This window comes from Manihot esculenta, chromosome 7 (assembly GCF_001659605.2).
Source record: "Manihot esculenta cultivar AM560-2 chromosome 7, M.esculenta_v8, whole genome shotgun sequence".
Taxonomy (NCBI): domain Eukaryota; kingdom Viridiplantae; phylum Streptophyta; class Magnoliopsida; order Malpighiales; family Euphorbiaceae; genus Manihot; species Manihot esculenta.
In genome coordinates, this window is record NC_035167.2 from 20609539 (window position 1) to 20633225 (window position 23687).

The following is a 23687-nucleotide window of genomic DNA, read 5'->3' on the forward strand; positions in this document are numbered from 1 at the left end:
ATCAATAAGGGGATGAATATGCATGGTGCTTTTGGATGGTATAGACTGTGGATCTGATACCTTGCTTTGTTTGCTGCACAATTAGCATATCAATACCAACTTTTTTGTTGCATCTGATTTGTTGATGCTGTGAGTTTGATTCTATTAGTATAGATATTTGTGTTTGAGATCTTGATGTGGGATACTAGTTGCTTGCTGAGATGGAACAAAGTTTTTTTTTTTTCTTTTTTTTTGTTGGGTCAAGTCTTTGTCTTGCACAATATAGAGCTGTTTTACTATCCTTTGATAATAATATTCAATTAAATTGAATTTTAAAAAATTTCTTAATTCTAAACGATGATTTATTGGTGAGTGTTTAGCAATGTAAATTTGTGATTTGCACCCTTGTGTTTGTTTACGAACGATTGAATTTTTTTTTTAATAAAAACTATTGAACAAATTCAAATTAAGGTCTTTGTGTTTATTTTTAGCTCCATTGTATGTCAAAGTTCTTACAATGCAGAGTTTTTTTTTTTTTCATTGGTTGGTGAAATGCATGTATTGCATTAAAAAAAAGCCTCACAACCACATTTCTTTATACCCCTTTTATTGTTTTGGATAAACGGTTTGCTACCAAAATAAGGTGAAAAAATTGTTTAAATCTCTTGGATTTTAAAAATATAAGTATTAATTTATTAATTAAATTTAAAATATAATTTACCTTTTTAAAAATCAAAAAAATTATTTATTATATTTTAAAATTTAAACTGTTTATATATCTTTAAAGGTTTATTTCATCTATTTTTTAAATTTTAAAAAATTTATGTGATTTTCTTTAATATTTTACGTGACTCCTTGTCGATATTTTAATAGCTAAAATGGGCATTTTACCTATAAAACGTTAAGATTTATTATCTTAACCTTGCATTCATAATATATAGAGAGAGAGAGGTCCAATTACACACGTGGATAAGCACATATAAATCCCATAAATTGCATAAAATTTGAAATCCATTGAACTGATATTTCTCAAATATTGAAGCTTAATGTGGAAAAAAGAAAATAATAATAGAAAAGTTATTACATATCGCTCGTGTTATGCGTCAACATCAATTATATCAGCAATCGAGCTGATCACTTGATCCGACGGCAAAGAGTGATTCCATCACCAACCGGAAGCATGCAAATCTCAATCCTGGGGTCCGCTGGTAGAGCCTTGTTAAGCTCCATCACGAAGTCCCTGTAGTACTTAACATACTTCCTTAAGGGTGCATCAGGTGCTGCCACCACAGAACCATTCCATAGGGTGTTGTCGTAGCCGATTAGTCCACCAACTTTGACCAACTCAATCAATCTCTTGTGGTAGTTCAGATAATTGTCTTTATCAGCGTCCACAAAGATGAAATCAAAAGTTCCATGGTACTTCCCCTGTGGTTCACCAAACAAAAAAAGAAAAAAATATTGATCAACAAAACATTAAAATTTTCAATCTCTTAGTTTTATTAATTTTAAAGTAACAAAAAGAGTTCATACTTCGGCAATCATTTGGTCAAGAACAGGCAAAGCAGGGCCTTCTCTGAAATCAACCTTGTGAGCAACACCTGCTTTCTGGATAACAGGCAGACCCAGCTCATAGTTCTCTCTGTTTATGTCCATCGCCAAGATCTGCAGCAAATCAACACCACTTATTAGTAAATTAAACATAATTTATTTCATCAATAAATTAATTAAATTAGATTAAAAGAATTTTATTGTGGGTTTCTGAGATTTGATTCTATAAACAACCTTTCCATCATCAGGAAGAGCAAGAGCAGTTGCCAGGAGAGAATATCCGGTGTATACACCAATTTCCATGGTGTTCTTGGCATTCATAAGCTTCAAAAGCATGCTCAAGAATTGCCCTTCATCTGCTGATGTAGTCATTATGTTCCTATATTCATTCACACATAAAATTCAATTAATTAGTAAAAAAATCCCAGAAATAATTTCAATATTACTCAGATTCTGGATCAAGAATCACAAACCAGGGATGCTTGGCAGTTAGCTCCCTCAGCTCCTTCATGGGTTCAGGCTCTGTTGGGTACACACTGGTCTCAAGTATGTACTGAAAACCCCAAAAAAGGAAAATATAAGAGGAAGAAGAAGAAGAAGAAGAAGAAGAAGAAGATTCATATGCAAAATCAGGTTTTGAAATTGAAGAATCACCTGGTAAAGTGCGTCGCTCTGCAGAAGGCTCTTGTGGCCAACTTCTTGGTGCCTGCCTGCTTGATTTTGCTGTTCATTGTTGGATGCCATTGTTAAGGTATTCCTCTTCTCCTTTTAGAGTTTTCTTGGGTTGAAGTTCAGAGAGTAGTATGGCGATGCAGACCGGATATGGAAATGGGAAACGGGAAGGGTATATATCGGAGTTGAGATCCGGTTTGAACCGGACAATGAGGTGGTTGGACCGGCTATAACCGGTTGGGGGTTGGTGAAGTCTTGGGATAGTGTTGGTATGTGGGGCCCATTAACCGAGCACAAATCGAGGAACTTTCAATTTTATAGGTTAATGGTACTAAAGCCCTTGGGTGGAGGGCGGTTGGTGTGGTAGGCGACGTCGCAATAATTTGATGATTTAAGGTTTTTTTTAAGTTCCTTTTTCTTTTTTTCCTGAAAGTAGGTATTCCATAAGCTAACTCGAAAAAAACAATTAAAGTTATTTTTTATTTTAATGGAAATCAAAGAAATAAAATTTAATATCTCCTAAATTTACAATTATATTGCATAAAGTTATTAATTTATTTTTTTTAACTGAACTGAGTTATTAATTTCTTTTTATTTTAATATTATTTAATTAAAATATTTCTACATTTTACAAAATTAAATTACTAGTTCTTGTATTAAAGAAACTATTAATTACCATTACTATATAAACCGTTTGATAATAACTTTTAAATTAATTTTTAGGAGACATTTAATTTAGCTATTAGATGTAGTTAATAATTTATAAATATCAAAATAATTAAACTTAAAATTCTTGGTAAATTGTAAGAGATCTAATTGATGGATACTAATACAAGTTCAATAAGCGACATTTCATATCACTTTTACAATTAGAATTGTTTTCATAGTTATTATGACTTTATATTTTTATTTAGATTATATTATCTTATTAAAATTTATTAATTATAATTTTTTAAATTAAATTTTTATATCAATAAATTATTTGAAATTATAAAAATATAAATAAATTAAAATATTGTTATAATAATTAAGCTAACTATAATATTTTTTAAAACTTATAATAATTATATTATAAAAATTATATATATGCTTAAAATATAACTATATTTCAAACATTATTTTTATTTATTTTATATATTATATAATAAATTAATAGTTTTATATTTATTTCATTAGCATGATAAATTGATATATATTTTTTATACTTTTATTGGTATTTTATATTATAAAAATAACAGTTAAATATCATTTATTAAAATATATCAATTAAAATCAACTATCAGCCAGTAATTATAGTCAATTATCAATAATAATTATTGGTTAATATTTGACGACACAGCACAAACAAGCAAAATGCGCTATGAGCTGTCACTATAAGACATGACCACGTGGCAAGAGTTTGATAAGCTGATACACGGTCCCACTTGTGAAAAGAAAGATCCGAACACTATAACACTCGGTTCTTCATCAAAACTCGCCATTTCCTGCAGAAGTCGAGTTTTCACATAATGTTACCATTAGCAAGTATAATCTAACAGATCCTCATTATGCCTGTAATCGCGGAATCACCAATTAATTAGCCGATAACATCTCCCATCAATTAGCCGGTAGCATCTCCCATCAATTAGCCTGCACCAGCCGGATTTTTAGGAAATGATATAATAAACTCTATCTTTTTACAATATAAAAACTAAGGACCACAAAGATAAAAATACATAATTCTGACATAACTACTCTTGAGTTCTAAGCAATTTCTTATACTTGCCCCATTCTTCAGTTTCCTAACTTGAGTATCGGAGTGGCTGTCGTAGCCGCCAACCACCTCACATTCTCTTTCTTATAGGATTGACCAATTACAATACAGTTTCATTTCGATCACATCATTTGGTTTTGCTGTCGAGAGTCTATTGAATTTTCTTTGTTCATTTGAATTAAAACCAGTCTCTTATCTCATTTCTCTTAAAAAGAAATATCTCTTTTCTCTCTCTCGAAATGGTTGGCAATTCACAAGCTGCTGCTAAAGTTGTTACTACCAATAAGGGCATTATCATTTCTTCCACTCCTATCGTGGACAAAACACACCCTTTATGGTCAATGAAGCAGATCTCAACAATCTGAGCAATGAGGAAATGCTCCAATATATCAAAAAGTTGCAGGTTACTCCCAAGCAATATAAAGATCGAGAGAGGCATCTTTTATGGCTCCCAGGGGAAGGGAGGAAGCATCTATTGATACCCCAAGGACTTGGACAAATGCAATTCAGACAATTTCCAAAGGGAAGGCTGAGTTCTAGAAAGAGGAGTCATCAGACGATGCTCCAAAGGACATTAACTAAAAGCTAGTACAACCTATTTAAAGGTACCAGAAGGAGCAGGAAAAGGACTTTGGCCTGAATGATGCCTCGCCTCCTTCAAAAGAGATCTTGGTAGAGACATTCTCCACTAAGTTTAAACTCTCAAGGCTGGACAAGTATGATAGAACAGTAGATCCCAAGAGTCACCTAGCGATTTTTAGAACGACCATGCAGTTTCAGGATGTCAACTACTTCATGTTGTGACGAGTGTTTTCGTCAACACTACAAGTTTAGCTCAGAAATGATATCAACATTTGAGCCCAGATTTAATTTAGAACTTTACGCAATTTACTATATTATTTAAGTCCAGGTTTATTACTTGTATTCCTAAAAAGCTCTCTTCTGACTTGCGAAAGATCCGATAGGGAGAGGGCAAATCTTTAATAAGTTTTATCTCATAGTTTAATGCAGAAGCAATACATGTGGAGGAATTAAATAATGAGATAGCATGCGAAGCATTAAAGAAAGGAACACACAAAGTAAAGTTCATAGATTCCCTAATAAAAAAATTCAGCCGCTACGTATCAACAGGTAATAGATAAAGTTCAGAAGTACATTAGGTTGGATGAAGAAGTCCAAGCGTAACTAAAAGCTAGAGGGATAAGGATACGAAGGAGACCAAAGAAGTTACCCAGTCTCCTGAGGAAGGGATGATCAAAGTAAGTATAAGAATTATATTGTATTGAATGACTCACGAACACGTATTTTGATGTGGATTAGAATAAACGATAAGGAGGTTAGGTGGCATCCTAAGCTCAACTATGAGAGAGCTGAAAAATGAGATAGGACCAAATATTGTTGTTTTCACGAAGATCACGGGTATACAATAGAAGAATGACAGTAGCTAAAAGATGAGATAAATAGGCTAATAAGGGATGACATACTTTGAAAGTTTGCTAGAAAGAATAGAAAAGAGAGAAGGTTCGAACCCGAGATAACAACTCTTGAAACTACCCTTGACCGTGAACCTGTAAGGGTTATTCATATAATTACAAAAGGACCCAACAATGGTAAGGAAAAATAAATGAATAGCAGAAGATATCCTGAATGTTCAGCAGAAGAGCCATGTCATGTGTCTCTAATGTAGGAGACTTAGCCCTTAAAAGAACAGATACAGTAGCCGATAAAGCCGGGTTTGATAAATTGGGTGAAAACTAAAAAAGACCATTTAGGGTCTCAAAGGTTATTCACCCAAGGTCTTATAAGCTAGCTAAATTATATGGTCGAGTCATTCCCCACTCTTGAAATATTTATAATATGAGAAATTTTTATTAATAACAGTTAATGATATATTTTTTATGTATTGTGTCATACAATGACAAGGAACGAGGGGGTTGCCTTCTTCAAAAAGAGTATTCATTAAAAGGGGTACCTGCCAGGCCACAATCCAAGTGTTAGTCTCGCTAAACAATGCATTCGATGTCAAGCCACAAGGTGGGAATCTATCAAGTCATAATCTAGGTGACAGTCCCGCTAAATAAGGCATCTTATACCAAGTCACAAGGTGGGAATCAATCAGGCCATAATCCGATTATTAGTCCCACTAAACAAGGCATCTTATGCCAAGTCACAAGGTGAGAATCCATCAGGCTATAATCCGAGTGTTAGTCCCACTAAACAAGGTATCTTATGCCAAGCCACAAAGTGGAAATCCATCAGGCCATAATCCAGGTGTTAGTCCCGCTAAATAAGGTATCCTATGCCAGACCATAAGGCAAGTGTTAGCGAGGCCACGTGATCAGGTGTTAGTCCTGCTTCACAAAAAGTTTAAAAAGCATTTTATGCTAAGGCCATAAAGCGGGTATCTACCAGGCTCACAATCCGGGTGTAAATCTCACTTCAAAAAAATTTTCTAGGGCATTATATGCCAAGGCTATAATGCAAGTGTTAGCCAAGCCACATGACCGGGTGTTGGTCCCGCTTCGCAAAAAGTTTTGAAGGCATTGTATGCCTAGACCATAAGGCGAGTGTTAGTCAGGCCACACGACCGAGTGTTAGTCTCATTTCGTAAAAAGTTCCCAAGGCATCCTATGCCAGGCCATAAGGTGAGTGTTAGCCAAGCCATAATCTGGGTGTTAGTCCCACTAAACAAGGCATCCTATGCCAGACCATAAGGGAAGTGTTAGCCAGGCTATGTGTTCGGGTGTTAGCCTCGACTTATAAAAAGTTTAAAAGGTATCTTATGCTAAGGCCACAAGGCGGGTATCTGTCAGGCTCATAATCAAGGTGTAAATCTCGCTTCACAAAAAGTTTCTAAGGCATTGTATGCCCAGGCCATAAGGCGAGTGTTAACTAGGCCATATGATTAGGTGTTAGTCCCACTTCACACAAAGTTTCTAAGGCATTTATGCCCAGGCCATAAGGTGAATGTTAGCCAGGCCACATGACTGGGTGTTAGTCCTATTTCGCAGGAAGTTTCTAAGGCATTGTATACCCAGGCCATAAGGTGAGTGTTATTCAAGCCACACAACCGAGTGCTAGTTCTGTTTCGTAAAAAGTTTCTAAGGCATTACATGCCCAGGCCACGAGGTGGGTATCCGTCAGGACACATGAACAGGTGTTAACCCCATTTCGTAAAAAAGTCTCCTAGGCATTCTATGCCTAGGTTACAAGGCAAGTATTTGCCAGGCCATGAGACTGAGTGTTAGTCCCATTTCTCTAAGATATTTTATGCTCAGACAAGGCGGGTATCTATCAGGCTACATGTTAAGGTGTTGGTCCCATTTTGTAAAATTTTCAAGTTAGTTACTTTATGGCTACTAGCTAGACTGTAACGGTCAGCTGCCTGCTTGTGGGAAATCGTCCCACATCAACGGAATACGACAATTTCGAATTGTATATAATAACTAGCACGAAACTACTAAATAACTTGGGTTAACCATTTTGGGATAAGTGGAAAGTGGGTCCAAAAGTTATTTGAGTCAGTTTGGGTCAGGCTGTTTCTAGACCATTAACTAGGTGTTAGGGTCGGGTGTTGACCCCTTAGCAATTTTTTAGAAATTATTCAAAGTCTTGTTTGGCAATAAATGGAAGAGGGTTACAGAGAGTACTGATCATACAAGTACTTAATAAAAATAATAACGAGATATGAGAGAAGATATTTTTCATTAAAATCTTAGAAGATTACATATGAGGAGGAATGACTTCAGGTTCTTCTTTTCGAATCTTTATTACATCAGTATTTCCTACATCTATTATATTTTCTGTAGAGACTCAGTTGATATTGTCGATCCTCTTCTCCTCTTGCTTGTCCTTGCCCTCCTCCTCCTCTAGAAAGATGTCATCTATCCAAATAAAGTCTTCACTAGCTCCTTTTTTACCGAGTCTTGGCCCTCGATGAATATCTCTCCTCCCCAGGCCACCGTCTCTTGAAGCTCGGCCTCTAGTTCACCAATTCTATTGGATGCGACCTAGTTCTCCTCAACTTGAGACTGTAGCTCTTAGACTTGGCCCTGAAGCATGGCCACTTGATCCTCAACACTCTTTGCCCGATTCTCAAGGGCAAGCTTGGAAGCGTTGGCCTCACCCATATACACCTGGATCTTGTCTACCGACTCTAGTGTCTCTTTCATGGCACCCTCTACTTTATAAACTCGAGTCTTCAGTCTCGAGCATTCCTTTACTAGGAGTCTTCTATCCATCTCTTAAGCCTCAAACTCTCATCTCAGAGCCTTGTTATGCTCTTTGGCCATGTATGCATAGAGAACACTCTCCATGGTAGAGTGCATGATGTTGCCAAAGAGCTCATCTGTCTCGACATCGTTCAAGCGATAATGGCCCCCGGGTCTCAAAGCATTCTTGGCTATTAGGACTGACAAGTTGGGTTTCTCAAGAAGAGAGGTTGTCCGGGTTAGCGCCTATTAGTGTATTTGCCCTAGGCCATTATCTTGAACCTTTTTGTATGTCATTTTGGTTATTAATAAAAAGAGGTTTTATTATCATTATTATTTGTTTGCATGTTACATAATAATGATTAACATCCCTGGTTACTTATTATTATGTTGATAATAATAAAAATATAACTAGTATGATTAATAATTGATAATCATGAGATGATTATGTATATGTTGATATAATTCAATAATCATAAATACTTGTTAGAGAACAAAGTATTGGATGGACCCGCATTGAGATCACTACATGGGTTATTGTCATAAGTTAATCTCAAAATAGTTATGTCTTAATCCTTTGACTTGAGATTGTCATAGTTTCCAACATAAGAACTGTTATGTTTTGACATAACCAAATATTGTCTTTAATCGGACAATCATAAAGGTTATGATTGAGCATGATAGAAATTATGTAGAGGATATTGAACAATCAAGATAGAATTTGTCCCTCTCTTTAAGAGAGATATCTTCTAGACCCCTCGATAAGTGAGACTGAGAAATACATGACCACGCTCAAATGAATTTATAGTGTGATTAATATCATTTGATTTTATCAGTCTACTTAGAGATTGAGTAATCACAAGTTTGAACATTATAAGTTTGACATTGATCATGACTTATGTTCAAACCAGATATCGTGTGACAAAGGGATTAATACATATTCTATTTATTAGGCTTTATCGGACTATCGATCCTCATATTAGTTGGGTAGTCATAATGTCTTGCTAGAGGCCGCTTATGATTTATGGGTCTGGTGGAACTGGGTCTATTGCCAATTAATGTGAGTCTATTAGGTCACACACAAAAAAACGTTATTGATGTGCTATATTATTAGGTTAAAAGCCTATTAGTATAATTAATAATAATGAAGATATTATTATTAATATTAATTATTATTATAAGATAATAATATTTAAAAAATCTGCAGTCTATCTGTAACTGTTACAGATAAAAGATTTTTAGTTTTCCTTATCAAAATAAACTGTCATAAGATATTTGAGTATCTGCGAGATTGTGATAGTGGGTGATAAACACAACTCTTTTGCGAAAAGAATTTTGGAAAACTAAAAGACTTAAAACGTATAAAACTCCTGCTGTGAATTGTGGAGGTGACGGTTTTTTGGAAAAATCGTTTTGAGCTGCAGATTGGAAAAGCATATAGCTTATCCATCTTTAAGAGAGCTAGCACTATAGAAGGGTAAAAGACATTCGTGTGGATACCATTGAGGGTGTTCGTTTGAAAAGCAGCACCTTGAGTCCAAAATTATATCTTCTTGTCCAGAGTAACAGGTTAATCTCGTATCTTTCTTTTCGAAATAAACGAAGTACTTGGGTTAGTCTCGTATCTTTTTTTTCAAAATAAACGAAGTACTTGGATCCTGGTAGGGAAATAGAAATTTTTTTTTATTTTCCGCTGCGTGTTTTGGGTTGCAGTAATCTCTGAGTTTCCTAACAGCGCCAACGCTAGGTGGTGGATGCTACAAGGCCACGAGGACTCGACCCCCGCATTTGCTGGAATGGGCTCAGTAGGGATGAAAATTGCTGCAGAGGCACCCCTTGTAGAAGATTCGAACTGAGCAAGGGTCGATTATTCTATTGTAGGAGGGGGTGGAGGAAGCATGATGACCTCCTAACTGCTATGAGCATGCTTAGATGGAGGCACAATCGCTCTAGCAACCTTGCCTTTTTGAGCAGCACATACTGCTTCGGCAAATTTGTTTCTTGACTCGGCCATATCTGCATAGAGCAAAAGGTGAGTAAGTAAGGCAATTTGAAGAAAAAAAGTAGTCGGAAAGAAAAATACCTTGCTCAATAGTTAGAGAGGTGCTTTCCCCAAGGCAGGAAAGGCTAGGCTGGTGAGGACTCCGAGTCTAGCTCGCTTGAAGAAGGCTCTACAAAGATAAGATGGCGTTCCTCGCCGCGTTTGTGATATCCATTTTTTGGGATGTTGCCATCGTCTGGAGGAAGTCTAAAGTCTCTTCCTCATCCCTCCGTGGCTGGATCCCATCCTGCCTTAGCTAGACCCACATATTCTAACTCGTTTGGAGGCATCCAAAACCCCCGAACTTCCCATGACGGAGGATAAAAAACTTATTCTTCCATCACTTTAGTGAAGAAGGTATCCGGTCAAACAGTTTCTGACATTTTCTCCCATTGAAAAATTAGAACTCCTCGTTTCTTTGAGTGCCCAGCTGATACAACTAGGAGAAGAGGGCCATGCATAGCTCAATGTTGTTATTGAAATAAATAAACCGGAAGGCCACCAAGATTCTCTAGTTGTTGGAATGTAACTGGATAACTGAAAGTTTATGGAATCGAAGGACCTCAGTGAAAAATAGGTCCATGGGGAACCGAAGACCTCCCTTTAGCTGCTCTTTGTAAACTATGATGGTATCCTCTGCAGGGATTTGGTCATCTGTGCGAACGCTTGAGGATGGAGCAAAGACATGAAAGGTTTCTCGAAAAATTTGGTATTTTTCATGAAGACAATCTACATCTAGCTCTATTAGTATGGAAGAGATGTCACTGATCAGGCTTCTTCGCTTTCATGAGCCGCCCTCATGGAAATGATAGGAGCCGGGGCACGGATGGGGCCATCGGAGGAGGAGTTTGTGGCAGAACTTTCACCGGGAGCAAGAGAAGAAGAGGAAGTATTCTTATTCATTTTAAAAGGAAAAAAGCAAACATGAATTACCATGAAAGTAAGGAAGTATGAATGAAAAAGGAAAGTGACCGAGTCTTCTCTAAAGAAAAGATGATAATTGTGAGCAAAAATGATATTTAGATAAAAAGAAGGGTTCTTATATGACAGTTTCGACGACAAGTTTTAAATGTGACTCAAGAAATAGGGCAATCATCATTGATGGGTAAGAGCAGACAGAACGACGTGAACAGGGAATGGCCAATCTAAATTAGTCACGTGTTCCAGATTGTGAAGACAACTATCACCTTTGAATCTGAAGAATCAAAGACCATCGGGGGAACTTTGATGTAACACAACAATCGCCCAAAATGAGCTATGAGTTGTCACTATAAGACAAGGTCACGTGGCAAGAGTCTGATAAGCTGATACACGGTTCCACCCGTGGAAAGAAAAACTCGGACACCATAACATCCAGTTCTTCATCAAGACCCACCCTCTCTTGCAGAGGTCGAGTCTTCACATAATGTTACCATTAGTAAGTATGATCCAGCAGATCTTCATTACGCCTGTAATCACGGAATTACCGATCAATTAACCAGTGGAATCTCCCATTAATTAGCCGGTACCAGCCGAAATTTCAAGGAATGCTATAATTAACTCCATCATTTTACAGTATAAAAATTAAGGATCACAAAGACAAAAATATGCAATTCTAACACAATTACTCTTTTGTTCTAAGCAAATTTCTTATACTCGCCCCATTCTTTAGTTTACTGACTTGAGTGTTGAAATGATTGCCGTAAGTGTCAACTACCTCACATTCTTTTTCTTCTAATAATGATCAATCACAGTACAATTTCGTTTCGGTCAAATCAATACACAACGACTAAACTAAACTAATCTTTTAGTGTTTTAATTAGTTTATAAAGTTTGAGAGTAAGGATTATAACTTTTGGCTAATAATCATGAGAATTACTCTCAGCTACTAAGATAGCTAATACGTACTAACAACTAGTAAAAAAAACTAATATTATTGAACAAGGCCTTATATTAGTCTAAGTAATTTTAAGATATATATTATTTAATTTATATAATTTTAAATATTATTTAATCTTTTAATAAAGATTCAAATAAATTCATTAATTATTTTTTAACAGAGAAAATTAAGCAATTTAATTATAAAATATAAAAATATTTTAATTAATTGATTTTGAAATAGAAAATAACCAGTTAATTTCTTGAAAATCTTGGAGTTTAATAATAATTCTTTTTATGAAAATTTGTACTTTTTATAAATGTTTAAAGTTAAAAATATTGATTATTATAAATTAAATGGTGATTAAAATATTTTTTATTATGTTATAATAATAAATTATTTATTTAAATATGAACTTATAATTATATATTTTACATTTAAATATCTTTTATTACTGTGACCTAAATTTTTAAGAATAACTATTTTAAAACTATTTATATTATAAACGTATTTCCATGTTTCAACGTTTAAAACCTTATTAAATATATAATTATGATAATACACATTTAAAAATTATAATTTCACCATAATTGTTTATGATAGGTTACGTATTTAGCAAAAGTTTTACAGATAATAATTATATTTATCAAATCCATAAATTTTTTATTTATATAATTTTGTAGAAGACAATCAATCATACTAAGTTTTTAGTCTGCAAAGTACACTAATTTAATTTTAGTTAATAGAGTTTATAAATGTCAGTACTATGCTCTATAATTAATTTGTTGGTTGTAGTCGAATATTATTATTCATATATTTTAAGTATTTAAATACAATTTTATTAAAATATTTGAGTTAAGTTAAATGAATATCGAGTAAAAATAAAATTCATGAGACTATTTTATTATGCAAAGGAAATTATGTAAAGAAAATTTGATTATAATTGTGAGATTTTAATTGTATTTAAATAATGTTTCTAAATGTTCCTGATCGATATTTTTATCATGATTGGACAATTATTAGAACTATCGAGATTAGTACATATTATGTTATTTTCTTTTAGAGGAAGCAACTGATCTCAGAGATTGAGATATGTGGGATATCTATAACTAATATGTATGTGCTTATTTTATGAATAAGTGTACTGAATGGACATGTCTGAAAAATTCATATAGAAAATAACTTGTATTTATGGATTACTTAAGTGATGATTGTATAAGTGATTTTTTAACTTGAAATTAATAAATAATCTTAAATAGGAATTTTTATGTTTTGTTATGAATTATGTAAGTGATAATTGTATAAGTGATTTTTTAACTTAAAATTAATAAATAATCTTAAATAAGAATTTTTATGTTTTGATTCATCTTACACGTTGATTTATTCATAAGTAACAAATGGAGATAAATGAAGGCATTTATGTGATTAAGATAAGATTTATCACCCTAGGTTAAATTAGAAAATGTCTCATTTTTTCTTTGTTAGCGTTAATCATGAATTTCTTACGCATGATGAAATTAATAAATGAGATTTAAAATTTTATTCAATAGGTCAATGACTAATAAATAATAATTAATATGATTTAATATTGTAGACACGTTCTATGCATCAAATATTAAATCGGGACATTTACGATGAATGAATATTAATTATATTAATAAACCATGCACTAAAAGGTCAAGTCAAATTACTTTTGACATTTTAAATATTTAAGTAGTCTTAACATGCTGCTAGACAATGTTCTTAACTTTTAAATTAATTAATTAGTTAATTATATTTGTTGCTAACATATTTAAAATTTAATGGGTTACACACATAAAAAATTATATGAAAAATAAAACGAGAAATTAAATCAAGTATGACTTGATTGCATATAAATTGATATAGAATAAAATTGTAATTTGAAATAATTATGATTTTGATCTAATTAATTAAGTAGAGATTTAATTAAAATTATCTAAAATTTATATGGTTTGATTATTAAAATTCTGTATTATAATTATAATTTATTTATTAAATAAATAAATACTAAAATCTTAAAATTTAAATATAAAAAAACATGTTACGAGAACTATGACGATGCTCGTGAGAAATTCTTTTAAGAACCTCTAGAATTTATAAGAAAAATAGAGAGTTAGTGCTTAAAACCTCTCTTATTTTTAATTCATTATAACTATTTTAATATTTTTCGATTATTATTCTGTATGAATATCATTAAAGACCAAACACTTGAACAGTTTGTAATTTATGATAATTCAACCAAAACAATTGACCGCGTATTTTGTTATAAGGAAAATAAAAAATATTTATTTTTTCTATTATCATTACTTTACTTATTTAAACGCGATTCATGTTAGAGAAAAAATTTAATGTTTTTTTTTTTTTTCTACTGAATTCAATTCAATTGAAATTCAATAATAAACTCTAATTACAAAGTATTAATTAAAAATTATATTTATTATATTTAATAAAAATAAATTATATATTAAATATAATATATTAATAAAATTAAAATTGAGAAATTAATTGTTTCTAAATTAAAAATAACGTTAAGGGTATTTTTTATTACTCTGTATGAAATGATAAAATGAAAAATTTAAAATAGGGAACATAAAAGCATTTTATTCACATAATTAATAAATATTAAAGATTAATTTATCTTATTTATTTTAACGACTGAGGGATTGATTTATAATTTTCAGTATATTTTAGTAATTAACTTTTGAATTATTCTAAGATTTATTACAATTTTTTTTTTTGAAATAGGGTATTACAATCTAATTTAAAAGGCAATTGTTGCATATCCAGTTTGAAAATCAGAAATTGGAAATAATTCATGGTAGTTGTTTTTTCATTTTATAAAAAGTTTCATGTTGCTAGACGTAATAAGTGAAAATGTTTAATTTTTTAATTTAAAAAATTATTTTAACAGAAACAAAACTGATAAGTTAACTTCTGCGTGGAAATATCTAATTTTAATAAAAAATTATTATTTAGTTTTGTGATATAAAAAAATTATTCCTCTTTTAATTTTAAAATATATTAAAATATTCTTAAAATTTTAAAAAATTAATTTATTAATCAATTTATTAATTTTCGCTATTAAATATTAAAAAAATTTAAAATATTTCAATTATTTTGATTTTTTTTTTAACTAAAGGGAAAGGTAAGAAAAGGTTAATTTTAAAAGAAAAAATTTTCTCTCTCATCATGGTATCAGTTTAAAATTTTAACAGTACTATTTAAGTAACCTTTTTAAAATTTTAGCCATATTTTTAATAATTTTTTAAAATTGAGAAATTAAGTTTTATAATTTATGAATTAAATAGTAATTTAAAATTTTTTTCCTAAACTAATAAAATAAATGTAAAAGTTTTGCTTGTCATCAGCGGCAACGGCAATGAGTTTAGTAAGAAGAAAATGAGTAAGAATTTTCAGTTTATTTACCCTCTTTCAGAACAAAAATTTTTATAAGAATTTAATTAATTAAATTAAATTTTTAAAATTTTTATTTGAAATAAAAAATTTTAAATTTTTTAATTTAAAAACTTTTCATATAGATATAAAAATAAATCATAAATATTTTTATAAAATTTATTTAATTTTTTTATAAAATCATTTATGTTAAATGAGAGATTAAAGAAAAAAATATTATTTTATATCCATGAAAAAATTTATTAATTAATTGTTTAATTTTTAAACATATTCAATATTTTAGATTTTTAAAAAATTATTAATTAATTTTATTTATTAATTATTTATCATCTAATTTCATGTGATATGAATAAATTTATTAATAACTGATTCATTAATTTTTAAAATATATTAAAATATTTTTATTTTTTAAAAAAATTTAATAGTCTGAATTTTAGTTTTTCATTTTTAAAAAAAATTAATGGGTAAAATTAAGGTAGCGTGTTAGTAAATTCTTTAGAATTTTAAAAGTTTTTTAATATATTTTTTAAAATTAAAAAACCATTTGTTTCCTTATTTAAAACAACAACATGACAAGAGATGAAATAATTTTCTAAAGAAGGGGAAAGCAAGAACGTGGTGGGTTCAGCAAAGTGCAGTTGAGGGTCGGCACATGGATTAAAAGAAAGTGGGTAAATGGGTTGGTGGTGGCTTCTCACCTCCTTTAATAAGATTAGGAATCTTGCTTAACAACATTTGTCAACGTCGTTTTCTATATTCCTTGTAATTAATGAGCGATTAATATGAGTGGTTCATCCTCAGAGAGAATTTTCTCTTCGTTTTTCTTTTTTTTCTAAAAGCTCGTCGCTAATATTTGCCATGAGCCGGTTTCTCCTTGCTTTATTTGGACGAAAGGAAACACTATCTTCATCCAGTCTAGAGAATTAACTTCCCTCCCTATTTTGGAATGGAGTTTTGAATTTATGTTGATTTTGTTTTTTATATTTTTCTTTTTTTCTTTCTAATTTTCTTAGTGAATATAAGGAAAAGGGAGAGTTTTTTATATGTAATATTTTATTATATTTTAATATAATATTTTATTATTATTTTTAAATATAATTTAATGAGAATCTAAATCATAACGTATTTTAAAGTGATTATTATGTTGCATCAAATATAAATATTAAAATTACTAATTTCTTAGTTGCACACATGAAAATTTCTGTCTAAATATTTGAGAATCGATAAATTTAATTATTTTCATTTGTTGATATAGCTATTGTTACTACTTTTATCAATGATACATCTCGTATTCCTATGTTATGTGGTGATAATTATTCTTATTGGAAAGGCAAGGTGCTTTTGATAATTGGGTACATGGACGGTGAATTGGTGCTCCACGTGGATGACCCACCTACTCCCACGGAATCAAGTACAGCGCAATAGAGGACTGAATATGAGAAGTGGGAGCGATCTAATTGCTTGAGTTTAATGCTCATTGGCAGTCAAATTAATTGATACGCGTCGAGTTTTAATTTGGTATTCAAATTTAAATTTTATTTATTTTAAATTTAAAATGAATTCAAATTTAAATCGTTTAATAAATGAATTTAAATGAATTAAATTTTTATCGAATTTAATTTTAAATAATTAACTAATAGTTCAATTTATTTATATATATAATAAATTTTAATTTAAAATTAATAAATTTAAAATTAAAATAATTTTAATTAAATAAATATATTTATAAATTAATTCGTAAACTTATAAAAATAAGTTTTTAAATCTTATCGATTCAAATATATGCAAGTTTAAGAGTGTAACTAAATTATATAGAATTAAACTTTAAAAGATTTAGATTTGACTCATGAAAATATATGTAGGGTTTGAGTTTATTTTTCTTATGATAATAATATCAGCTTATTTAACGAGACTATTCACGAACCTATTCGTGAGTCTCCTTATAAACTCGAAAATGAGGCGAGCTCACGAGTTTTAACGAGCGGAATATTATAGAGGTCAAATTTAGCTCGTTTATCAAATAAGTTTAAAAATTAAACTCGAATTTGGCTCATTTAGAAATCGAGTCGAGTTCGATCGAGTTTTTATTGAACCGAATCTCGAGTAGTTCACGAACGGTTTGGTTCATCTACACCCCTAATGCTCATCAAAGCTCATATTAGTAAAACTATTATGGGATCCATTCCTCAACGTGATAAAGTCAAGATTTTTATGAAATCAATTGAAGTATAATTTGTGACTTCTGATAAAGCTTTGGCTAGCATTCTTATGAAGAAACTTTCAGGTATGAAATTTGACAATTCCAAGGGTGTGCATGAGCATATCATGTAAAATGAGAGATATAACTACTCAATTTAAATAATTGAAAGTTGACATTTTAGAATCCTTCATGGTCCATTTCATACTGAATTCCCTATTTATTGAGTATGACTCTATCAAGATTTCCTATAACACATATAAAGATAAATGGTATATTAATAAACTTTTGGCCTGACTAAAACATGAGAAATTTGATGGGAAGCATGAAAGTGCTAATCTGATGACTCATGAAAAGGGAGATATTAACAAGTGCAAGAACCTTTTTAAAGCGAAGAAGAATGGGAAGACAAAAATGAAGGGTTCTAGCAATAAAATCACATTCTTCTTGTTATAACTTGAAAATACTTTTTATGTTCTTTCATCTTCTAAAAACTTTGTTTCAATATCTAGATTGGTTAGAAGTAGTTTTAGTTTTCTTTTTGAGAACTTATTGTTTACTTCACAATAAAGTTTTTGCTGGAATTGGCACTTTAGCTAATAATTTATATAAATTTAATTTAGACCCCACTTATGATTATAATTTCTCCACTGTGCATGGGACAATGTTGGTGTTAAGTGTGGCATCTCAAATGAGTGCTCCTCAAGTTTATGGCATAAGAGATTGGAGCACATCCCTTTAGAGAGAATTAAGAGATTGGTGAACGATGGAATATTAAAAACTCTTGATTTTACTAATTTCGGTACTTGTGTAGGTTGCATACAGGAAAATCAAACTAACAAGTAAACTAAAGGTTTAAAAGAAGTACTAAAAAATTAGAGATCATACACACTGATATATGTGGGCTATTTTCTATTCTTTACATTAATAGTCAGAGATATTTTATCTTATTTATTGATGACCATATTAGGTATATGTATCTTTATCTCATATTTGATAAAGCTAAGGCACTTGATGCCTTTAAAACTTATAAAGTAGAGGTTGAGAGACAAATTGATAAGAAAATTAAAATAGTAAGGTCTGACAAAGCTGGAGAGTACCATGAAAGGTACATAGATAAGGGACAATTAATAGGTCCATTGTTAAATTCCTCTAAGATAAATATTTGTTACTCAATATACAACACTAGACATGCCACAATAAAATGGTGTAGCTGAAAGAAGGAATCAAATACTTATGGATATATTAAGGAGCATGATTAGTCATTCTAATCTCCCTATAACCCTTTGGAGTGAAGCCTTAAAAATTGTAGTTTATATTTTAAATACAGTTCCATCAAAAGCTATTCCTAAAATTCCATTTGAATTGTGGAAATGATGGAAACCAAGTGATAAGCCAAATTTAGACCCATTTTTCATATTGTTATTTATGTTAATTTACACATTTTCTATCTAATTTTGTGGTTTTGATTTTATTTTGCAGAAAATAGTGTAAAAGGATAATTTGATAAAAATGGTCTTAAAACTGCCCAAAAGAGAGTAAAAGAGAATAAGTCTAGTTTGTCCAAGTTGTTTGCCCATACCAAATTGCAGTTGAAATGGGAGAGGAATGAGCAAAGTACAGACTTGTTGTTTGACCAGCTTACTTACCCAAGCAAACTAGGCAAACAGACCCACAGAACACAGGCAGAGTGCAGACAGCAGGCAAGACAGATTGTTTGACCGAGTTGTTTGCCCACACAACCCGGACAAACAAGGCTTGCTACAGCAGACAGCAGAGAAGTGGGAAATTCAATTTTCAAATCTTCAAGAGATCTTTTCCTCCCCAAACACGTGGATACAGCTCAGCAAATCTTCAAGACATCTCAACACCCTATACCACATATTTAGGAAGCCAAATCTCATCAAGATACAATTACCTTCCAAGAATTCAAATCCAAATAGGAAAGTGGACTCCATCTCAACAAGGAAACCAAGGGCAGCCATTCAGCTATAAATAGAGGACAGCAAACCAGCAAAAGGAGGCTTCATCTTCGGCAGAATCTGCACCAGCAGCCGTGCGCCACATCAGCCGGCCCTCTTTCTTCTTTCTTCTTGTTTTCTTTCTTTATTTTTTGTTAGTTTCAGCCTTGAGTGGCTGAAACCCTTTTTTTCTAGTTGAAGATTAGGTAAAACTTCAAGTTGTTTATGAATTGGGAGATCTGAACCTATTATGTTATTTTATTTATCAATATTTATGCAATTTCATGCTTAATTCCATTGTTGCTTTGTTGTTTAGATCAATAGGGCCCATTGATTCTTGATTGCAAAGTAATAATTTGTTACTTTGGATAGTTTTAAGTTCGTAATTGCGTGAATTATTTAAACACAAGTAACACTTAGTGTAAAAACTAAGGAGATTGCATAATCTAGCAAGATCACCATATGTTTGGGTAGCTAGAATTAGGTCTCTCTATTTCTTAATGCAATTGACAGTTGTAAGATGCTAAAAGCCCCAAGGACGTTCCTTGGCAACTTGTTAATTAGTGATTAATTAGAGGATGTTCCCTAGTTAATCTATGATTAAGGAGGGATATGGTGGTGAGAAGCGTCTTCCACCCCCATAACTAATTTATTGAGTCAAATAAAAGAACCTAAGTATCAATGATCAATCCCAACAACTGAAGTGGATCCAATTCTTCAATTAGAGCTTTTCTCATTATTAAATTCTCTTTATTTTATTATTTGCTTTACTTTACTATTTTTAATTGTAGTTTAGTTCATCAATATCAAAACCCCCCTTTTATTTTATTTCCAGTTTAATTACTTGGTCTTGATAAGAAAAATAGGATATGAACTGTCACTACAGAATAGGTGTACGTGATAAAGATCTTATCAGTGAGTAACACAGTCCCATCCAAGGAAGACCCGGACACCTCAATACCTGGTTTATCATAAAGACTCACCCTCTCCTTGGCGAGGATGAATCTTAGCACAAAACTACCGTTATTACGTATTGTCCAGTGTATCTCCATTACGTTTGTAATCACGGGATCACCAACCTATTAGTTGACGATATCTCTTATTAAGCAGCTGGCTACATTATCGTCGGATTATTAGGAAATATTATATTTATCTCTATTTTTTTACAGTATAAAAAGAGAACAATCACAAAGATAAAGATACATTATTCTCTTAAATAACTACTTAAATTATAAGCAATTCATTATCTTCACTATATCCTCCAGTTTACTCACTTAAGTATCATAGTGGCTACCGTGGACATTCACCACCTCACATCCTCTTTCTTGCAGATCTAACCAATCAAATACAACTCTATTTTCCAGCCGCATCACCAAACCATTACATTTCGTTATAAATTTTATCATATTATTATTAACAATTTCAAGATCTTATCTTGATCAATCAAATTCATTTTTTATATATATTCATTCAATTTTATTATTATAAGTAAAATTTACTATTTAGTCCTTATAATATGAAAAACTCATTAATTAGCTCATTGATTTTGAAAAATACATTAAAAAGTATTTGAGATTTTAACAAATCTATTAATTACTCCTATTAGTTTTAATTTTTAAATGTTGACTATTTAGTCTCTAAAGTATAAAAAAACTGCTTAGTTTTATAAAAATATCTATTAATTATTCCCTCCGTATTAAGGACATTTTAAACTTTTTGCAAGAAAAATTTAATATTTAGTCTATATGATATAGCAAAACTCATTAATTGATCTCTTAATTTTTAAAAATACATTAAGATGTCTCTAAGGTATTAAAAAATATAATACTTAATCTTTCTATTAGTTTAATAGTTAAGTATTTTACTATTTAGTCATTGTAGTAAGAGAAAATTTATTAGTTGATTTCTCAGTTTTATAAAAATGTTTATTAATTAGTCTCTTTGTATTGAGAGCATTTAAAATGTTTTTGCAATATTTAATAACTAAAATTAATTAGTACATTTTTAATTATATTTTTTAAAATTAAATGACTAATTAGTGAGTTTTCATATAAAATATGAGTTAAATAGTAATTTTTTATTTTTACAACATTTAATAGATAAAATTAATAGAGAGTCTAATTAGTAAAATTTTTAAAATTTTAAAAATATTTTAATATATTTTTAAAACTAATGGACTAATTAATGAATTTTCCTATATTACTATAATTTTTTGTTATAATATTATATAATTTGATATTATTTTTATATGCAATTTTTTATAAAATTATTTATATCATATTTAAAAAAAATATTTTGTTATTTACCTTTATGTAACAAAATATAAACTGATTTTATGCAAATAATTTTTAAAAAATGGTTTTCAAGAAGTAAATAAAAAAATTAAAAAAAAAACTGTTTAGGTTTAAAAAAAATTCAAAATTATACACTCTTAGGTGCTTTGGTAACGTTGTAGAATTTTTATTTTTAGTTTTGAAAAAAATTAAGAACTCTTTTTTTATTTTTGTTATTCATTTTTTAAAATTATTTTCTTAAAACTGTTTATATAAAAATAAATAGTAAAATAATTTTTTTAAAATATAATATTTAATAATAAAATATAAATATAAATAGTTTTTATAAATGTTGAACATAAAAATAATATTTGTAATTTTTTAATTTTAAAAATGTTTTTTAATAAGTATTAAAAATAAAAATACAATACTTTTAATGGAATAATTATTTTTATCAAATAAAAAATCACAATGAAACTAACGCATGGAATAAAAAACAAGGTTGAAATAAATAGAATAGTAGAATAATGATTTGAGGAATGCATAATTTTTGTCGAAAGAAAAGTCAAAGTTAGGTGGGAGAGTTGTTTGCTTCGAGTCAAAGGTTTAGGGCTACCAACCGCCAATAAAATTATAATGCTTCTTAATCTGTCCTTGTGTGGAGTTTCCCCATGTGCCCCACTCCAGCACTATCGCTTGTCCATACCAATACGACAACGAATCATTTGCTGTTCATTCAATTATGAGAAAAATAACCAAATTAATTATTAATTGTAAAAAAAAAATACACTATAATATATTAAAAATTCATAGAAAAAAGGAGAAGAATAATACCAGTAAAACTATATAATTTAATGATAAATTATTATATAATTTCTAAAATTTTATATTAATAAATATATAATTTTTTAATTTAAATTTTATATTAAAATAAATTTATTTTATATTTATAATATATAATGTTAAAAAAATATTTATTAGAAATAAATTTCCACTATATAAAATATCATATATAAATATTATATATTAAAATATTTTATTAAAAATTTATATTCACTAATATCAATTATATACATATTTTTAATATATAAAAAATTATATTTTATATTAATAATATTAAATATACATATTTTACTGCATAAAACCATCTTTTTATAATTTTTATAAAAACTTAAATATGATAACAACATCTCTAAATTATTTAAAATATTTAATATTTTTATTTTACTCACTTATATAATAATTATACTTTATGATATATATTAATTTATTGATTGATTCGATAAAAAATTATATTTTATATTAATAATATTAAATAAAATAAAATATTATATATTTTATATTATAATTTTTTTATATTTTAAATTTTTATTATACAATATGTATATAAAAATGAGAATAAAAATAAATAATATAATTAATAAAAAAATATTATTGAAATAAAAATATATATTTTAAGGAATATTTTATTAATAAAATAAAATTTTAGGAACTATAATATAATTTTCAATAACTTTTCATATTCAATTTATTTGATAAAATTAAAAATTTTAGTTTTATTATTTAAAATTTAAAATTTAAAATATAAATATAAATATAAATTAAAGTAAACGTTTTGATTTTTTTATTTAATAGGTCTTTTAAAAAATAATTTTATGTAGCATGATATGATATATAAACTAAAATTTTTTTAAAAAAATTAATTAAGATAGAGGACTAAAAATTTACAATTGAGACGTTAATGATTTTTTATTGT

At 29.7% G+C, this 23687-nt stretch overlaps 1 protein-coding gene across 1 annotated transcript; it reads right to left on the bottom strand.

Moving 5' to 3' along the window:
- Positions 1-949: 949 nt before the first annotated feature.
- On the bottom strand, positions 950-2361 carry LOC110618571 (caffeoyl-CoA O-methyltransferase). Its single transcript, XM_021761727.2, has 5 exons — positions 2185-2361; positions 2004-2083; positions 1765-1909; positions 1513-1644; positions 950-1407 (listed from the first exon to the last, which is right to left on the bottom strand). The coding sequence occupies exons 1-5, from the start codon at positions 2272-2274 to the stop codon at positions 1114-1116; spliced, it is 741 nt and encodes a 246-aa protein (XP_021617419.1). The 5' UTR covers positions 2275-2361; the 3' UTR covers positions 950-1113.
- Positions 2362-23687: the final 21326 nt, after the last annotated feature.

Bases quoted from the DNA above. Each gene is read 5' to 3' on its own strand.
- LOC110618571 (XM_021761727.2), bottom strand. From the start codon at position 2,274: ATGGCATCCAACAATGAACAGCAAAATCAAGCAGGCAGGCACCAAGAA. The intron at 2,084-2,184 runs GTGATTCTTCAA...TGGGGTTTTCAG, and splicing joins AGAGCGACGCACTTTACCAG to TACATACTTGAGACCAGTGT. The intron at 1,408-1,512 runs GTATGAACTCTT...GGTGAACCACAG, and splicing joins TTGACCAAATGATTGCCGAA to GGGAAGTACCATGGAACTTT.